Source organism: Trachemys scripta, chromosome 6 (assembly GCF_013100865.1).
Source record: "Trachemys scripta elegans isolate TJP31775 chromosome 6, CAS_Tse_1.0, whole genome shotgun sequence".
Taxonomy (NCBI): Eukaryota; Metazoa; Chordata; order Testudines; family Emydidae; genus Trachemys; species Trachemys scripta.
In genome coordinates, this window is record NC_048303.1 from 119,971,925 (window position 1) to 119,992,808 (window position 20,884).

The 20,884-nt window shown below is 44.1% G+C and overlaps 1 protein-coding gene across 3 annotated transcripts in view; it reads left to right on the top strand.

Moving 5' to 3' along the window:
- PAX5 (paired box 5) overlaps positions 1-20,884 on the top strand; it is a 232,082-nt gene that overhangs the window by 160,507 nt on the left and 50,691 nt on the right. For all 3 annotated transcript variants that reach the window (XM_034774864.1, XM_034774865.1, XM_034774866.1), the window contains exon 8: positions 1,015-1,116. In XM_034774864.1, the coding sequence (XP_034630755.1) occupies positions 1,015-1,116 (102 nt within the window). The remainder of the gene's footprint in view (positions 1-1,014; positions 1,117-20,884) is intronic.

Below are 20,884 nucleotides of genomic sequence, written 5' to 3' on the forward strand. Positions count from 1 at the left end.
GGTCTCTTTCTATAAGTCTATAATATATAACTAAACTATTGTATGTAAAGTAAATAAGGATTTTAAAATGTTTAAGAAGCTTCATTTAAAATTAAATTAAAATGCAGAGCCCCCCGGACCGGTGGCCAGGACCCGGGCAGTGTGAGTGCCACTGAAAATCAGCTCGCGTGCTGCCTTCAGCACACGTGCCATAGGTTGCCTACCCCTGAAGTATGTCCTTAAATCGCAGGGCCTAGAGTAAAAGAAATGGTTTGCTGAGGTCCAAATAAGTTTGATTTACAAAGCCATGACTTGAATTCTGTGGCATGTATGTACATGGTTTTTGCACTGTAATTGTACTAAGAGTAACACCCAGTTTTGAGATCTGCTGATGAGAAAGAAGCATTCAGCATCATTATCCCTGATTTACAGATAGGGAAATTGAGGCACAGAGCAGTCACATGACCTGCTCACCGTCACATGTCCAAGCCAAGAATAGAAGCCAGCCCTTCGGAGTCCTAGTCTAGTGTGCAAGCCACTGAACTACACTGGTTCTCCATGAGTGGGGCTACACCAAAATATTCCCCATAATGAATTTGCAAGACCTCTGCAGACTATCCTTATGCCGGTAGAAGGGCTTATTCCTAGAATGTTTGCTAGGCAAATGCCATTCAAATTGCTGTCACTTCCCACTTCGTGACTGACCAGTTTCTAATGCTATACGTTTAGTTTGACAAATCCGAGCTTCAGAGAAACTTGGGACTAAGGAAGGACCAGCAAAGTTCAAGCTGGTTTGCCTGCCTCAGCGCCGAGCCGTGTGTGCCTTCTCTCTGTGTCGCTCACTTTATCAGAGCTTTATGGCAGCTTATAAAGAAATTGTCTCTTCTCTCCCTGCCAAGTTAAAAATCCCACTTTGGTATTCACAGTACAGTTATGACAAATGCCTGGCCTGTGTTCTGGGTGTTCAGGGAAATGTAAAAACATGTCTAGTTGTTGTGAATGCTCACATGGTGATTTGTTGGTTTGATTCTTCAGGTCGTGAATTGGCAAGCACAACGCTCCCAGGATACCCTCCTCACGTCCCCCCTACTGGACAGGGCAGCTATTCTGCTCCAACACTGACAGGAATGGTGCCTGGTGAGTTTAACAACCCCCCCTCCTCCCCTCCCTGCAGCACTACAGAAGCAAAGCCAAATGCTTTCTGGTTGTTCTGCACTGATGCCAGCAGAAGACAGAATTACAGTGATGAAAAGAGAAGTGCAGATGCAAAGCGAGTCTAAATAAATAAACCAGCCCCTCTCTGGCACAAGGGAGAGGCTAACTTCTCCGCTGCCAAAGCAAATTCTTCCATCCTGTAGGCAGGGAGAAGCCTTTACCCCACTGCATGGCCGTTTGATATGTGTTGATCCGCTCACATAGGGACAGCCTCAAACTTCCCCCCCATTTGTCACGAGGATGATTTTAATCAACACTTTAATGTTAAGCACGTCACATGTATTGGTGCCAGTGGGCTAGAAAAGCTGCGCTGTGGCAAGTATTTGTTGGACTGGAAGGGTTCAGATGGTTACTTTACTAAGCCCAAAATCTTAACAACTCACGCATCACTGAATTTTCCGCAGGCTTTTTCCTTTTTTTTGTAAACCTTTTTGGCATGTTGTTGAGATAACCCCAGCCTTGTGATGGGAGCAGCTGATCATCTGCTGGAAGGCACTCCAGCACAGATCTTCAGAGGTACCTATGTTCCTAGCTCCCACTGAAATCAGTGAGAGTTAGGCGCCTAACTGGACCTGAGTACCCTCAACCCCTTTGGAAGTCAGCGGGAGCTGAGCATGCCCAGATCTCATAAGAGGCACCTTGTAGGATGAGGTCCCTATGAATACAGTTGGGTTATCTATTGATAACTTTTGATCCACAATTATTCATCTATGATCCTAGACACAATGGTGATACTGTTGGTGCTTTAGACATACAGATAGTGATAAGGCTAGAGACAGATGGAGTGTTGTGTTGTATATACTCCTGGGTTTGACATTTAAGTATGATGAAAATCATTGACTTCAAAAGAGCTATGTAGATTTACAGCAGCTGCGGATCTGATCCTCGCAACCTTAGATCTCAATGTTAAGGCCACCACTGCTTACTAGGAAAAGTGTTATACAGTATTACGAACCCCAAGCATTCAAAAGTTACGAGTAAAGGATTTTTAAAAATCATGGGACTTTTAAAAAAAAGTTGTGTTTTTTTTTTTTACTTGCTTTCTAGTTTCTGGGCCTTTAGGGTGCACTTGGACCGTATTTCCAAGCTTTCTTCACTCTGTTTTAAAAAAAATGAAAGCCGAGATTATTACATAATCACATGACTCCAGCAGCTGGGGATTAAGAACAAAATATCATAAAACTTGTGATAAACAGCATAAGAGTTGGTCACACTGGCTTTATGTCTAGAGTGTGTGGAAGTTTGGATATATGATCAATCTCGATTTTACTTGTCTCCTGATAATATCTTTAAGAAATTAAGAAAAACGCATTCACTCTTCATATGAATTAGTTTTAAGAATTAGAAGTATGAATCAGGTCATTGTAATAACATTTAGTCATTTTTGCTCATAAAAAGTGTTGCAATGGTATTGAAAGTAGTGTAGGGGGGAGCCGGGGATTTTATAAAGATTGACATAGATACAGAAACATTACAGATACAAAAGGAAATGTGATATAATAATGGCTTATTTTATACAGCTGTAAGGATTTACATCATACCAGAAAACTTGCCTAGAACTTCAGGCCAGATTCTCAACTGGTGTAAATTGATCTGCTGATTTCAATGGAGCTTCAGCAATTTGCACCAGCTGAGGATCTGGCCTGAAAATGCAACAACATTATGCTGTGATTGCAAGTCACTTCCGTCCATTTAAATATTAAGAACCTTAAAAAAAAAGTCACATCAGTGTTAAGGTGCTTTATTAACAAGATTTCCCTAAATGTGTTTTGCAGTTATACAAGCATCTCTGAAGAGCAGCTAGGAACAAGGATGGGTGAACTAGTCAGGATAAAACATCTGCCCCTGATTATGGGGGGAGGGATAGCTCAATGGTTTGAGCATTGGCCTGCTAAACCCAGGTTTGAATTCAATCCTCAAGGGGGCCATTTAGGGATCTGGGGCAAAAATCTGTCTGGGGATTGGTCCTGCTTTGAGCAGGGGGTTGGACTAGATGACTTCCCTGGTATTCTATGATTCAATCAAAATCGGAACACAAAGCAATCCTTTATTTTGCAAGTTGGCCAAGTTTAGTTAACTTCATTTACTGTGACCTCCTAGTTCTTTCTAAGTCTGGAAGCTAGGGTGACCAGATGTCCTAATTTTATAGGGACAGTCCCGATTTTTGGATCTTTTTCTTATATAGGCTCCTATTACCCCACACCCTTGTCCCGATTTTTCACATTTGCTGTCGGGTCACCCTACTGGAAGCAGAAGTAATGCAAGACTGTGACAGAGGTTGGTCTAGCACTATTCCCTCTGTGTTCAGAAGCATGGCGTCCTGGTATCTAGTGAAGGAAATGGATCTCAAGTTAGCAAGCGCTGTCTTTCACTTGAGCCAGCCTGAAAATGGGAAGGTTTGCATGAAGCTTCTTGATAGCAGCAAGTGTTAAATTATTCCCATAGCACATCTGTGCTTTTAAGGCTAAAACGGCTATTGTGCAGCTGTTATGAAACCCAAATACTCTGCACATTATCTAAGATCATGTCAGTTCCCTGAGGTGAAAGGAAAAGATCGTCCTACTTTGTATCCTGGAACAATTTGCACCCTTCCAAATGTGGGGCCTACTCTTTCATGTGACTAGGGATTGTGGGTGACGCTCTGGAGATGCCTTGAAGAGACCTGATTTTCAAAAGGTGCTAAGCACCTGCTCTTTGAAAATCAGCCCCTTAAAGGTGCCCCAACTTGAACAGCAGAAAATTGAGTCAGTTTTGAAAGTGTAGGTGATGAGGTTTCAAGGTGGTTCTGTTACAGCCTATGTTAAGATTTTATCTCACTAGTCCTTATTATTATTATTATTATTTATTATTTGTATAAGCATAGTGCCCCGGGACCCCAGTCATAGTCCAGGACCCCATTGTGTTAGGCGCTGTACAAACGCAGAACAAAAACTTGTGTTTTTCAAGTGTGCCTAAGCATGGTAGGCTCCTAACTCCCATTGGCGTGTGTCTGAAAATCCCTTTAGGTGTCTGCACCTTCAGGTGCCGAAATCCTTTGAAGACCTGGCTACGTTTACAATGTGCTTCAGTGTGGACTACCAGGGGAGGGTGAAGTGCAGAGCACAGCAAAGTGTTGCTCCATAACTGCCCCCCGTAGGCACTGCTGGCGTAAACTACAAGGTACTTAGTTTGCATGAACATAGCCCTGTTTGAAAGAAGACTACGTTAACGTGAACTAGGTACCTTTTAGCCTGTGCCCGGAGCATCCCCACAGGGCAGTTAGAACGCAACACTTCGTGCTCGGCAATTTGCACCTCCCCGTAGTCCGCACTGCGGCACAGCATAGACAAGCCCTTAGTTTGTGTCTCAGTTCCCCATCTGTAAAATGAGGTTAATAGCTCTTCCCTAGCTCGCAGGGGTGCAGGGAGCGTAAATACCTTACAGATTGTGGGGTGCTCAGATTTAAAAATTTTATTAAGATGATGTTAAAGAAAAAAATAGTGAACAGAGTTTGAGCATAGAAGGTTCTGGTTATCAGGGAATAACATACAGATTATCGAGGGTGCAAAGTTTGGTTTAAGAAAAAGTGGCATGAGGAATACATAATCTGCAATATCCCCTACTACTAAGTAATGGTACCCGAGATGGGCAGGTTTGGTAATACCTAAGACCAATCACACATTATTTGGCAGAGTTTAGAAAGATGCAGTGCAATGATCTCGACTCATCTGAGCTGATTTCTCTGTGTAATAGATTTATTTTTAACTACACGTAGGCTGGTGTGACCCATTAGATTGAGTAACTGCAATGTTCCTTTCACTGGGCCTTTTAATAACAACCTTCTGCTCCAGCTAGGTTGAAGGTCACCTGCAATTCTTCTAGGTTCTCGTTCTCATTTAAGTGTGGGTTTGCTAACTAGAATCCAAAATACCTTCTCTCACTTGTCTCTTGTCATTTGAAGGGCCCGTTTCAGAGGCTTCTTCTGAATGCACACCGTCTTTTATGATTTGGTTCTGAAGGAGCTGACAGGTCAGGTTTAATGCTGTATGCATATCAGTGATTGTGCTCTGATATTGGCTGAATTATTCTGCCCTGAAATTTATACAAGGGGAATGTACGTTTCACCAATTCTCTGGGATTCCCTCCTAGACCTGCTGCTTCCCTGGAATAATTTTCAGAGCATAGGCTCAAAATGTGGTTCTTTGATAAGAGCTTTAATTGTGAGCCATGAACGATTGTTATAATTAACTGATTGTGTCTGTGAAGTGTTTAGAGACGCGGGAGAAATATAGACATGATAAGACATATATGATGTTTTGTTGCATTCTTGTTGCTGTTGACATCAGTTATGTGACTGTGAATAACCTGGTCCCCAGCTACAGTGTCTTTGTTTGTACAGCATTTGCCAGGGATTCATAGAGCGCGTGTCCGAGGGGCTGGGGAATGAGTGTTAACTCTTACAACTCAGGGATTAGAATACCTGTCCTGAGAAATCTTGATGGGGTAGATCAGACCTGAGTCTACCTAGCTCCTCTCTCTCTTATCTCCTTCCCCCCGCCCCACACCAGCTCCCACTCCCTCCCTGCTTTTTCCCCTCCCTCCCATATCTTGAACGAGAGCCCTTCGCTCCAAAGCTCATCTCAGCAGGCAATGGACCTCATGTTCCCCACCGGCCTGGCCTTTTCTGCCAGCCACCTCTTCAGCGCCATCCTCCCGGCCCCAGGCCAGTTCCTGCCCTCTCCCTGCCATTTCTGTCACTCTGTCACGCACCCTCCCTTCTTCTCAAAGAGGCTGTGAACGTGCAGCCTCCTCCTGGGTGCCCTGCAAGTGGTCCCTCACCTCAGTTTCCCTCTGGATTCTTGAAATAAACTCAGGGCAGCCTTCGGAGTATAGAAATAGCCCGTTTTGTGGGGTTACGTTATTACCTGAAGTCCCACTACCATAAACCAGAATCCTCCCAGCACAGTACAACGCCAGATATGGCTCTAGCGTCTCTCGCCAGGCTTCACCCCAGCTCCCAGGCACGGCTCTAGCGTCTCACTGTGCTTCACCCCGGCTCTCAGGTACGGCTCTAGCATCTCTCGTCAGGCCACATCCCATCCTCTCTAGCTGGGGTGTTTCTCTGCCCTGTTTCCTTCGCAGGTAGGGTTCCAGCACTTGCCCAGGACCAGCTCAGTGGGCTCACCCCTCCATTATTCCTCAGCCTTCCATCCACTCTGGGCCTCCATTTTAGAGAGCCAGCCAGCATTGCCCTCTGCTGCTCTCAGCCTTCAGCTCTCTGTGGCCTGGGCAAGTCTGTAGGTGACCCCCTGATTGCCTTCTACTTTCACCAGCCTCACCTGGCTCCATGGCTGAAGCAGGGACCTCTCCCCACTCCCTCCTTCATGGGCAACCCCTCCTGAAGCTCTCACCCCGCTCTGCTCTCCCTCAGAAATCTCTTTGCTCTCAGGACTCTTGGGTTCTGAACTCTCACTTATAACTCCCAGGGGCAGCCCCACCCTCCTCATACCCCAAACTAGGGTGCACCCAGATTGGAACAGGAGAACTGAGCCCAATTTAATGTAAGGGGCCAGCTACCCTATGGCAGGGGCCTTTAGTCCCTGGCCCACTCCAGGGGGAGCTTAGGGAGGGCCTGTCTATCAGGACATGCACAACAATGCCTTCCCAACTGGTCCTTTGGCATGATGCATCTGTCGTGATCTGAGGGCCAGTGTGAAGAGGGAGCACAACCATGGTCCTTTGTGCTCCGTGCCTCCCTCCCACCATCCTTGGGGTGCCAATGCCCTTGTGAGTGACCCCAGGGAGCAGGTACTGCCCCCACTCCCACATACAGGACCTGCAATTGCAATGGGCAGTGCAAAGTGGGGGCAGGGGGGCTCCTTTTGCCACTTCCACTTTGCGGCTGCGTCAGATCCAGTCCAGTGGCAGTCTGGTCCTTCTCCCACTCAGGTTCCTGGCAGAGCTGAGACAGGACACATTGGGACTAGCTCTACCCAGGCTTCCTGAAGTAGCCCCTGCTCCCTTTACACTGGCACAGTGCACCAGACTCCAAAGGAGTAAGTATAAAGGTTTGTATGCACAATGACACTCAAGGAAACTAATCTGAATTAATTAAAGGTGTAAATTTAAAGTGGACTAGTTAAACTGCATTAAACTCCTGTGTGGGATCTCTTATTCTGAATTATTATAACTGTTATTTGGTTTAGTTTAATTTATTTCCAGAGTGAATTAAACTAAACTGAATTAAAATTGAATTAAGACCACTTTCTAAATAAGAGCATCCACACAGGGGATTTAATGCGGCTTAAACAATCCACTTTAAAAATGAATTCAGATTAATTTTCTTGAGTGTCCTTGTGAGACAAGCTCTATGAAAGTGTTAGGGGGAAGCAGTTTTGAATGAACTTCCTGGTTGCACAGGAGGGATGGGATCTCCTGGATTAGCGCCTCTCTTGCTTTTTGGTCGGTTTATAAATTGGGTGTTTCTTGCTTTACTGCGTTATGGTAGGGTACCACACGAAGTATCCGGGGTTTAAAAATACAGGCACTGACTGCCTCTGAGTGAAGGCCTTTTGGGTAACTGTAAAATATCCTGATTAACTATCTGGCTCCTACTGATTTAGTTGGAGGTTTGAAACCTGGTAAACCATTAGATCAAATTGCAAACCCTACAGCTAAGGAATTAGGAGGTGTTTTCTGGTTCCTGATAAATTGATAGGATCCTCAAGAGTTAACCAAGGCCCACATCCTCAAATATATTTCTGTGCCTAACTCCCATAGACCTCAGTTGGAATTAGGCACTTAAATACTTTTGAGGATCTGGGCCTAAGAGGGGACTTCCTGGACAAGAGAGAGGTGAGCTTCATAACTAATTCTATAGCTAACCATGGTTCTACGGCAGCTTTAAGGCAGGGGCCAACATTAGTGGGGTTGCTGCTGCTGTGGGACATATGCCAGGGCCGGCTCCAGGCACCAGCTGAGCAAGCAGGTGCTTGGGGCGGCCAAGGGGAAGGGGCGGCACGTCGGGCTCTTCGGTGGCAATTCGGCGGAGGGTCCCTGTCCCTCTCGGAGGGAAGGACCTGCCGCCAAATTGCCGCCGAAGAAGAAAGCGGCGTGGTGGAGCTGCCGCCGATCGTGTTTTTGCTTGGGGTGGCAAAAACCCTGGAGCCGGTCCTGCATATGCAATACACAGGCAGCGCTGGTTGGACATCTTCCATCCAAAGATGTTTTTGACAAAAATGCCTTTTTCCATTGACTTAGACACCTATTTACAAAATGTGTCGTTTTCACTGAAATTTCATTTTAAAAGAACCAAAACAAAGCATTGAGATGATTTCCAAACGGCCTGGTTTGGTATTTTTGGAACAAAAGTGATTTTGAACTTAAAATTCATTAAAGGCCAAAATTGGAACAAAATGTTTAGATTGAGATGATTATTTTTCCCCCCCCCGAATTTTGTTTCATGGCAAACTTTCAAGTTTGTTGTGATTTTGTTCCATTTCTGGAAAAGAAAAAATAATCCAAATTGGGGCTTTTCCCACTAACTGGACAACACAGTTCTCTCGGAGCTCTAGGCACAAGACTTTCTACTGCAATTCCCCAGCGATGCTGCACCTTTCAGGAATTCAGGGTGTACTTTCCTCGGTGGCCTGTCAGCTCTGCTGGAAGGGAGGATGGCATATATCAACAAAGAGAATTATCCCCGCCAATGCGACTTGCGACCAGCTCACTCAAACCAGCTAACTTATTAATTGAAAAACTTTCTCCGGAAAAATCGAGTTCTATACTGTGCTTTAAAAACGACAGCCTTGTAAAACGAGAACCTGGTAATGTTTTGGGATCCCAGGAGCACACCTTTCCCCATCAGGATTTTAGTAGTCCCTGCACCCCTGTTGTCTTATCGTACTGACTGCCACTGGGAAAATTGCCTGTGAAAAGTAGCCCTTCCAAATGGCACCACAGTGCCAGCAAACCAATTGCATATTTCTGTGATAACATCATGTCTAGATGTGCAGAATTCCTGGGTCAAGCATGCTCCAAAGTAGGAAAAAGGGTGGGGATTTACATATGTGTGCATCATTTGCCAATATAATACGATACAATATAATGGTTGAAATTTTCAGAGCAACCTGAAAATGGGGTTTAGACATTTATTTTCCATTCATTGAGCATCTAGATCCTCTAGATGGCTTTGGAAATATCAACTGAAACTACACAGAATCTTATGCAAGGCACCATTATTTGCAACAGACTGTAAAATTGTAGGGCTAAATTTTACTGTTATTTACACCCATGAAACTCTATTGCCACCAATGAAGTTGCACCAGTGTAAATGAAAGGAGAATTTAGCCCAACATAGCTTGGTAACGCAACCTAATAGGATACAACATTACACATGGCAAGTATGAATATTGCTTCCAGTATGTGGTTATTTTTTCTTCTTCCTTTTACTGGTCCTTATTCTTACTGGCCTTTAACTTTAAGCATGTGCATAGGTCCCATGGCTATTTATCAAGGCATTTAAAGACATGTCTAGGTGCTTTGCTGAATCTGAGGCACTATGAGTGAAACATATTTGCATATATCCCACTAGCTGTATGTGGCAGTGTGGCCCAATGAATAGGGCACTGGACTGGGACTCAGGAACTCTGGATTCTCTTCCCACCTTTGCCACTGGGTACCTGAGTGACCTTGATCTATGACTTCACCTTGCTGCATCTCAGTTTTCCCTTCCTTAAGAGAGGAATAATGATGCTCACGTGCTCTTGTAGAGCATATAGTGATGTATAGATGAAGATAAGTGTTAAGCATTATTAGTTATTACTGTTATTTATTGTATTATGTGTGGTCCAATCAGCAAACCTCTTTTGCCCAGAAATCCCATTATTGTCAATGAGAGCAGAGCCTGATTCAAGACCATTGCAATCAGTGGGAGTCTTTCAATTGACTTAATTGGGCTTTCAATCAGGCCCTGACTGAGGGCAGGGTCTTGGATCAGGCCCAGAAGTTTTGGGTTAATTTCCACATGATTAAACTTGAGTACATTGCAGTCAAACAGCAATTTACAGGTATGACTCATCTGAAATTCTTATGAACTGAACAAAGTAAATTTTGATGTGTGAATTACACTGTTAAAGTTACAGATTCTGTGAAATGTGTCTGGAGAGAGATTGTGGTATCGGGGACTCGTCCTTTTAAGGGCTGTGCTTTCCTATCTCTTGGAAGAAGTCCTCAAGCTCTTCCTCGGTTGTATTGGTTCCCTTACCCCCACCCCCAGCCATTGAAACCACAGTCCTTAATAACACACAGATCTGCTTGTCCACTCAACAGAAACCATCAGAGAACAAAACAAAACTGGAGCCAAGTCCTGTTTCTTGCTCATGCAAGAAGTACCATTGACATTGGCCCTGATTCAGCTGCTGTCAAAGGCAATAGAAGTCTCCAACGGAAGCTGTATTGGGCTCCTAAATGGGACCACCGGTGTAATTGTGGGGAGCAGGACAAGGCCTTTAGAAAAGGGAAAGAGCCAAAAATTGCAGCACAGAGAAAGTACTATGGCCCAATGTCCTGTTTTACCTGGTACCTGATTGATTGGGAAGATTATGGCCCAGTCAACCAGATACCATAATTTGCCCTGAGGGATCTTAGTCAAGGACTTTGAGTACAATGTATTCCTCCTGCCTCTGTCCTTGCACTGGTGGAGGTGGTGATTGGGCTCTGCAGGAAATGTGTTCTCAGGGTAGGGTTTTAGAAGTGAGACTTGGAATTCGGGGTGGACTCTAAGGGATCGAGGCAGCTAGAGCTTGAGGGTGATTGGGTTGATTTGTCGCTGGATCTGGTATGGGCCAAGGAACCGACAGTCAAGTGTCAAAGAGGGTCTGTCCATGCGGAGGTGTTCAGTTGAAAGCCACACCTTTTGTCCTGCAGCATAGGCAGGCCCTGTTGTCCACATTTGTCTGTGCGCCTTTTGTAGTCCTCCTTTGCCTTTTCAAGGTGTTCCTTCACCTGCTGTTGGGTGTGATGGATGTCTTGTACTAGGTCCGAGGTAGTGGGTTGGGGGCGAATGTATGTAGTTGGAGGTGAAATTGGAGGTGGTACCCATAGTTGATAAAGAAGGGGCTGTGGCCTGTGGATGTGTGGTCTGCATAATTGTATGAGAACTCTGCATAGGGTAACAGTGAAGGCCAGTCATCCTGGTGATGGTTGATGTAGCATCATAAGTATTGTTTGAAGATCTGATTGATTCTTTCCATTTGGCTGAAGATGGTAGGCAGAGTACAGGTGTACTCCTAATAAACATAGTGTCTCGTGCCAAAAGTGGGCAGTAAACTGAGGCCTCCAGTCAGAGGTGATGTGATCCACGAAGCCCTGAAGATGGACTATATTGCTTATCCACAGCTGGGTGGCTTCTTCCGCGGAGGGTAAACACATGTAGAGGAGTAAGTGAGACATCTTAGAAAACAGATCTGCCTCCATCAGGTGGTCATGAAACTACTGAATTCTAGTAGTTCCACCACAAAGTGCAAGAAAAATCCTCCCAGGGCTGAGGTGGTGTGTCCAGAGGATGGAGAAGACTACAGGGTCTCTGGTGTGGGATCTTAGAGTGGGTGAACATCTTGCAAGAAACAACAGAGGTCTCTGTCGTGGGGCGCACTCAGGCCCATCAGAAGAAATGGGACATTAATCATTGGATTTTATATTGCCCTAAGTGTCCTGCCAGGGTGGAGTCATGGCATAGTTGTAGGACCACCACTCTCACAGGACCCCTCCCGAGTGTCATGTGGCCAACGCATCTGGCAGAATTTCTGAGACAGAAGCAGAACGGATGAGTGCAAGTAGATCCTGGTGGCCAGTCGGATTAAGTATGGGACTTGAAAATGGTCCCGGACTGGGGTCTCATGGATCAGAGCCATTTCTTCAAGACAAGGCTTCATTGGCATTTCTGGTTCCAGGGCGGTATGTGATGGTAAAATTGAACTGAGAAAAGAATAGGCACCACTGGAGCTGTTGGTTTTAGAGCCTTGGCTGTACACAGATACTCCAGGTTCTTATGGTTGGTAAACACTTGGACCACATGGCAGGCCCCTTCCAAGTAGAGTCACCACTCTTTGAAGGCATTTTTAATTGCCAGAAGCTCCATGTCCACGATCTTGTAGTTTCATTCAGCCGGAGTGAGCTTCTTTGAGTGACCATAATTTAATTATCCCTGTGGGTGGGGGAAATACCAGACACCCTTCACAGTATCGTTTAACTTCAGAAGGGGGAACTACACAAAGATGAGAGAGTTAGTTAAATGGAAATGAAAAGGAACAGTCACAAAAGTGAACTGCGTGGAAACTATTAAAAAACACCATAATAGAGGCTCAAACTAAATGTATACTCCAAATAAAAAAAAAACAAAACATAATCCCAACTATATATATGAAATGATGGGGTCTAAATTAGCTGTTACCTCTCAAGAAAGAGATCTTGGAATCATCATGGATAGTTCTTTGAAAACATCTGCTCAATGTGCAGCGGCCGTCAAAAAAGCAAACAGAATGTTAGGAACCATTAGGAAAGGGATAGATAATGAGACCAAAAATATCACAATCCCACTATATAAATCCCTGGTGTGCCCACATCTTGAATACTGCATGCAGATCTGGTCATCCCATCTCAAAAAAGTTATATTGGAATTGGAAAAGGTTCAGAAAAGAGCAACAAAAATGATTAGGAGTATGGAACAGCTTCCATATGAGGAGAGATTAAAAAGCCTGGGACTTTTCAGTTTAGAAAACAGATGACTAAGGGTGGGGGGAATATGATAGAGGTCTATAAAATCATGAATGGTGTGGAGAAAGTGAATAGGGTAGTGTTATTTACTCCTCCTCATAACACAAGAACCAGGGATCACCCAATGAAATTAAAAGGAAGACGGTTTAAAGCAAAAGGAAGTACTTCTTCACACAATGCACAGTCAACCTGTGGAGCTCATCACCAGGGGATGTTATGAAGGCCAAGACTATAACGGGGTTCAAAAAAGAATTAGTTAAGTCAATAGAGGATAGGTCCATTCCCTCTGAAGCATGTGGCACTGGCCATATCAGAATCCTGGAATGCGCAGCTGGATAGGCACCTGTGAATGAGAAGTACCTGGATGGGGTTCAGGATACATCTTAGTGAGGATTAAGGTACAGGGAAGTTCTCCTCCCTCTAGGCCCAAACCGGTTTCTCTTGATGTGCCGGGGCAGGATTGTTTCTCTGAGCTCCTTGGTATTCAAACTGGGTAGGCTGAGATGGCATGGCCAGGTTCATGGCAGTAGAAGCACAGGTGCTGCTGATGGCACTGTTCTTTTCCATCAAGTGTGAGTCGCTGATGAGCCAGATCGTCTTGCATAGTTTCAGTGGGTGATACAGAAGCTGAGGTCACGGTATGCAGAAGTGGGGGCTGCAGGAAATCTTTCTTCTCCTCCCTTCATTCTCGCAGTCAGTTATCTTTGTGGGCAAGCCTGATGCTTCTGGGTGGTTGTGATTCTGCTGTTTGGTCCATTCTTGTTGCACTGGGCTGGGTCCCGTAGGGTTACTGTGTCTGAAAAAGCTGCCATGGCTGGGTTGTGGCAGCTAGACCTAGTAGTCGGAGCCAGAAACCTCAGTCACGAGACAGGAGTCAGTCGTTGGCTGGGCTGGGATACTGGGAGCTCGGAAGTAGGTGACAAACTGCAGATCAGAACTCTGAGTTGGGAACCCGAGCTGAGGCCGGGTCAGGATACTAGGGGGTCAGAGGCAGGCGACAGACTGGAGGTCTGAATCAGAAGTCAGATGTCAGGAGTCAAGCTGGGACAGGGTGCCAGGAGATGAGGCTGGGGAAGCAGGAAGCAGAAGGCACACAGTCTAGAGCACACAGTCTAGAGCAGGGTGGAGCCCTGTTGTTTGGACACCTTCCTATTCCTGCTACTGGTTGAAGTAGGGCCAGCAGGCCTATCAGCCGCTCTGGGACTCTGCCAATCGGACCTGGGGGCAAAGCCTCACACTGGGGCTGGACTTCCTGGGAGTCAGGCAAGCTATTGCCAGCAGGCTGCCAGGTGGAGGGTTAGAGTGTGGCTACTCCCATGAACTTTTTAGGCCAGGTGTGAGACCTATTGGTCATGACACTCAGGACCAATCTCCAAGCAGTCCACTGGGTGACAGGAACTGCAGTCAGACCCTTGCAGCTGCACCAGAACCCCCACAATTGTAGCGGAAACTTCATAACCAAACATCTTGGGTGCCACGGGGTGGGTGAAAAAACCCACGCAGCCCTTGGCCAATTTTACCATATGGCAAACATCCCTTCCACAACCCCCAACTGGCAATCACCCCAGCCCCTGGCATCACCAGAGATCCAGCTACCAGATTCATGGCGGGGTGGACCAAGGAGCTCACAGTGGCTACTGCTCCTTGACAGCAAACTGCATCTCCGACTTACCACTCTGCCACCACCAGATGGGAGCCAGTCACCCAGCGCACTCCCACTGCCCCACAGCAGTAACAGCAGCAGGTGGGACAAGACCCAGAGCCCAGATCCAGATGCAGGATGTGACCCCTGGCTGCTGAAGGGGAACCCAGCTGACATCTCCCCCACGCCAGCGAGCAGGATGAACACTGCAGAATAGAGTAGGTGTTTGGAAATGCTTTTCACGCCATCCTCTTTGAGATCAGCGCTGCAAGGGCAGACTGGCTTTAGTGGATCAGTTGTAATATTAACAACCCAGCCAAGCCAATGCTTCTGTCATACACAAGACATCCTCTAGGGCAGTGGTTCCCAAACTTTAACAACCTGTGGACCCCTTTCACTAAAATGTCAAGTCTCGTGAACCCCCTCCTAAAAATGAATATTTCCAGGGATTTTCAACTTTACCTGAGTATAAATTATAAAAGAAGTGATCTTTGAAATATAAAATTTGTTTTTATGACATGCTTATTACACACTATTTATTATTAATTATTATTTATCATTACAGTATTCTTATTACATTATGAAAACGGCAACACTCTTCCAAGATCTCACTTTCGTAGCTTGTATCACTTTGAATAAGCCTGTTATAAGACAAGGCTCCTATGTTTCATCAAGGAGTATCAGATGTGAAACAAACATAAAGGTATTTAAGAAGCCAAGTTAAAGAGTTCCTCCTACACAAGCATTCAGGTCTTGAGCAGTCCAGGCAAACAACACACATTACAACAAAGCTTAAACTTGTTCTTCATAATAATTTTAAAAACAATACTAGCTGCCTATTTAATTTTAAAAACAGCAAAAAATATCTACCTCCCTTTCCATTTCTTATAAGGAGTCTTGAAGTTTAAATCTCCTCAGTGTGATAGATATGCTTGCTTTGATCTGCTTACCTCTTGGAAGTCCAGGGGCTCCAGGCTGCTGGCCCCATGGTGCCTGGGGTCCCTAGTGACAGCTCTGTCCGCCATTAGGGAATTTTTTCCCGAGAACCCCCTGTAACATTTCACGAACCCCCAGGGGTTCACGAACCCCAGTTTGGGAACCACTGTTCTAGGGTGTTTGCTGGCAGCACTTATGAGATCAATTGCCTTTCTAGAGCACTTGGCACACTAGGTGGTCGGGACATCAGAATTACCGCACTGGGTCAGAGCAGTGACCCTATCCTGCATCCTGGCTAGCAGCAGATAATTCAAGGGAAGGAACTAGTAACCCTCCAAATTGAACAGTTCTGAAATAACCTATCCATAAGGGAAGTTTCTTTTTAACTCCCATCATTTAATACCTTTTCCCCGAAGCATGAGAATTTGTATCCCTTATAAATGCTTATTCTGTCTAATGTACCTCTCTAGATGTTCTCATTATCTATATAAATGTCTAGTCCATTATTGATTCCTACTAAATTCTTGGTTTCAGCGATAGCGTATGGTGATGAATTCCACAGGTGAATTATGTGTTGTGTGAAAAAAATATTTCTTTCTATCAGTTTTAAATTTGTATCATATTATTTATTCCAATTGTGGTTGTGCCCAAAATATGCTAGATGCTTTCCAAACAGAGATGACACCTTTGCCCCAACAAGCTGTAGCCCAGTGTGCCCGGGGCAGCCCTCACTTAAAAATGCCAAGGGCAGGGCAGACTGCAAAAGGGACAGCAGATATTCCCAAAACTGGTGGTAAAACTGAAGTTAAACTTACCAACCAGTCACAAACTGGGCTTCTGATGCCCACCCTGGTTATCAAGAAGCTGAAAAAAGAAATCACACAGCCCCTGTTATTGTATTCCTGTTCTCTGGCTTCCAATCAGCACATAGGTCAGTACAGTGAGAAGTTACTTAAAAACTCTGCTCACTGAACAAATTGTTCTTCTGCACCCCAAAGGGCCAGCCACATTGCCAGGTCAGTATGAGATTGGAAATACCACCCAAAACACCATGCTGCCAGCCCATCCTTTTGGTGTCTAAAACTAAAGGTGTATTATAAAGAAAAAAGAACAAGAAGAGAGATGTTAAATGGTAAAGCAGTCAGATACATGCAGAGATTTCAAAGTCCATAGATCAGGTTCTTAGCAGTATTGGTGAGTTTTCTGGCCTGAAAGTCCCTCTGGAACACATCCACAGCTTGGATGGGTCAGTCAGTCCTTTGTTAAGAGCTTCATCTGTAGAAAAGTCACTCCAGAGGTAAGAAGCAGGATTGAAGACAAAATGGAGATTATGCAGCTGCCTTTATATTCTTTTTGCCATGTGGCTTGTACTTCACAGCACATGGCATGGAAAAACCTTGGAGTTCCCTGTCCATAGGTATGCTCCTAGAAGTCCTGCTGACTCATAAGGTGTAGCCCCTGGCATCTTTCAATGGGTTTTTTTGTACAGCTGATGACCCTCGATGGGCCATTGAACATGGTAGGCAGTGCTGATGCCAATCTGTCTGGGGGTGTCACCCAGAAACAGCACCAGTTTTGAAATACAGATATACCCTACAGAACTATAACTCCCAATACAAAGGTGTTACAAACATATTAACAAGATCATCATACTTGGCAAATCATAACGTTTTTACAGATACCTTACATGGCATATCTGGTCAGATTCCTTACAATTTTATAATATTGGTATTAACAATATCATAAAGTGTCTCCCATATTTCATACAGCGTCACACAAGCATCACTTTGTCTTGTACAATAAGAATGTTAAACAGGAGTGCCCTGTTTATCTTCATTCCATTCATTATTTTCTGTACCTCTATACTACCCCACTGATCTCTTTTCCAAGCTAATCAGTCCCACTCCTTCTGATCTCTCTTCATATACAAGCGTTTCCATTCCTCTCCTCACTTTGTTGCGTGTCTCTGAAATGCCCCCATTTCTGCTATATCCACAACTGGTTGATTTGAGACATTCTGACAACATTTAATTTGCAAAAATAATTGGGAAACATTTCGACAAAATGTTTGCTATTTTTTTTTAAATCCTCTCTTTAGTTACGTGTTCTTGACGAGAACTGAATATAGCATTCCAATATTCCATATATAGCATATATGCCCCTAATTTATGTCATAACATTGTATTCCCCCCCCATTGTTTTAGAGGTTCAATCATGATTTTAATGTTACCCTTCCCCCCCCCCCCCACACACACACAAGGAAATTGATGTTTCAGTGTCTTGCCAGAGTTCCAGTGATGCGTATCTGGTAATAAGTGACATTCTGCAGACAACTTATATTGTACAACATGTAAGAATATGACTGATTTTTTGTTGCAACTTGCAATGTCTGGTATTTCCAAACAAGGGGTTAAATTCACTCCAGGTGTAACATCACTGAAGTCAATGGAATTACAGTAGGAATGAGTTTGGCCTCTTGAGTTAAATACGGAGGGCAGTCCTTTGTCCAGAATCTGTGTGTGCACCAGGGGCAGAAAACCATCAAGCAGGAGGTGCCGAGTGTCTTCTGCATGCTTCTCCTGCTTCAAGGGGGGGGGGGGGAGGAAAGGGAAGTGGAAGCGGCAGCTTCTGCAGTCAGAAGAGGGGCGTGGAAGCGTGGTGGGTAGGGTAGCAAAAGGGCTGATCGGGCTGAGAAGGGGTGCAGGTCTGCAGCTCCAATGTCTAATGCCAAGCACAGCACTTCCAGCAATACAGAACCCCCTAACAGAGTTTTGCAGCACCAGAGCAAGTCATGAGACCAGGTTCTAATATCTCTGCCTGTCTAGGTTCTTAATTCTCCATTACAAGAGAAACTGATTGCGTATCTCTTATTATACATTATTGTATTTGTAATGTGGCAGCCCCTAGAAGTTCCAAAACAGAGATCAAGGCCCCATCATTCAGGACACACACATAATGGAGGTAATTCCTGGGCCCAAAGAGCTTGCAATTCAAATGATCTTTTATTTTCTTCCCAACACCTCCATGCCTTGCAGCTTGCCCTCGTGCCTTGCAGGCAGCTAACAGACCCATATCAATTTTCTCGAGTCTCATAAATAGACAGAAGGCTCAAAAACCTTCTCTCTCCCTCTCAGTGCAAATAGGGAGTACGTTTATTGTGGTTAAATGGGTGTTAAGTGGGAGGAAAATCAGATTTAGAATCTAGCTGGAAATGGACAGATAGCATGTGTCTGCCTGGCACACCCCTTGTACTTTCAGTTTAAAAACATGCCGCATATCCCCCTTGTCCTGTCCAAAGGGCCTGCGGCATATTATAATTGAATTTGAATAAGGTTATGCTTAAATAATCATGCTCATTCATTTAAATATTTGTTCTGGTTCTTGTGCTGAAAATGCTCAGACAATGGCCCTTGTTACCCTCTGTTTTTTTTTTTTTTTTTTTCACTTTTCTCTTCTTGCCTTCTCTGGGGACGAAGTACTTGGCCTCATCGCTCATGTTTTCCCTTTCACTTGACTGTCATTCTCATTGTCCTCTCGGGGCTCAGAACCGAGGGTGACAGGAAAGGGTAGACCGTCCGGGATAGTGATGCTGGAAATATAGTCATTAATGGGACTCTCGAAACCCAGATGTCCTTTCTGAACACCGGTAATTTGTTTTTAATGAAAAACCATGCAGTGACCCTGAACAAATGAATTTCCTTCATATAAGTCTATGTGCAATTACCCGACTAAAGGCACCTGAAAACAGCCACGATCAAAACTGGGATTTAAAAAAAAAACCAGCAGCAATTGTGCTACTACTGTCTTTTGTTTATCAATAGGCTTGGAAGCATTAGATTTTTATTGGTAAATGTTGATTTCACCGCACACTCACAAACCAATACAAATATTTCCATTGATAATCATCAAAATTTACAGATAGGAAAAGTAAGAAAAATGCTGCTTGGGAACTTCTTAGTGTTTGATTTAAGGCTGTTTACTTTGTATATTTTGACATACGATGTTGACGATTTGTGTTTGAATGGCTGTAAAGTTTAACTTTTTGAGTCTCAACGTCTACTGTGATTAACTAATTATTGTCTGATTGCCGCCCCATAATTTCCCAGCCTGCAAACATTTAAATTGATAAAAATAGAAAGCAACATTTAAACTCCATAATTATGTGCAACTGTGAAAATTTAAAATGATAAAAATAAAAAACAATGTTTAGAAATAAGTATCTATATTATCTGTTGAAATAATTAAAAAAGTCTAATTCTCCCACGCCTAGTTATAAAGATGATGCTTAGTCAAAAAACACTAGGCACTTGGAAACAAGTATGCAGTTTTTACAATAATTCTTGTTGTTGTGACTAGCGATGACCATAACATACAAGACCACAAAGTAATGCTGGGGAAGAAGTTAGACTGTGTGAATTTCCTCTCTGAAGGCTGTTTGTTCTAATGTAGGAATGCATCTTGTCTGTACCTGCAAGGGAAAACAATATATCCAGCAAACTGTTTAAACAAAGTAAAATGTAGAGCCCCCACTATTGTACAAAGAACAGAGACATGAGTGCCATATCATAGCTGGGATCAAAATGAAGGTATTAGGATTTTAGTACCTTTTCAATAGTCTTTATTTTTTCCAGGGACTCTGAAGATCTTAGTCATATTCATTGTCATGTGTTTATTGGATTTGGTCTTGTTTTGTGTAAAAAGTTCCAGTTCTGCTAAAGTTTTGTGACAGCATTTTGTAATCTTCTGACATGCAACAGTACATGTATGAAAATGAGTTAATTGGAAGGAGAAAAAAACTAGGAAGGGGCATGGCAAAAGATAGTATGGCAGAAGATAAAATGGATCAGTGGGGATAGAGTAAAGAATTAACATCCGATTCTCCTCTGATTTACACCTGTAAAACTGGTGTAATTTGATCAATTTCAGCAGAGTTGCCTCTGATTCACTTATCTAAGTGAAAGCAAAATCAGGCCTTTAATTTTTAAACAGGTGAAATAAATGAGAAGTGAGTGCTTGAAATTGCTTCAGTGTACTAGAAAGTCGGTAAAGTACCTATTACCTTGGTGCCCAAAGAGAATTTATAAACCCACCTAGGGTGACCAGATGTCCCGATTTTATAGGTACAGTCCTGATTTTTGGGTCTTTTTCTTATATTTCTTTCCTATTACCGCCTCACCGCCGTCCTGATTTTTCACATTTGCTGTCTGGTCATCCTAAACCCACCTGCTATCTGTCCTAACCCTGCTCCATAGTCTGGTTTCATAGCACATTTTTTTTTTTCATCATACAGATTACAGGCACTTATTTTGCACTCCCCTCCCCCTATCGCAACATTTTGTAGGACAGGAATGCAAGAGG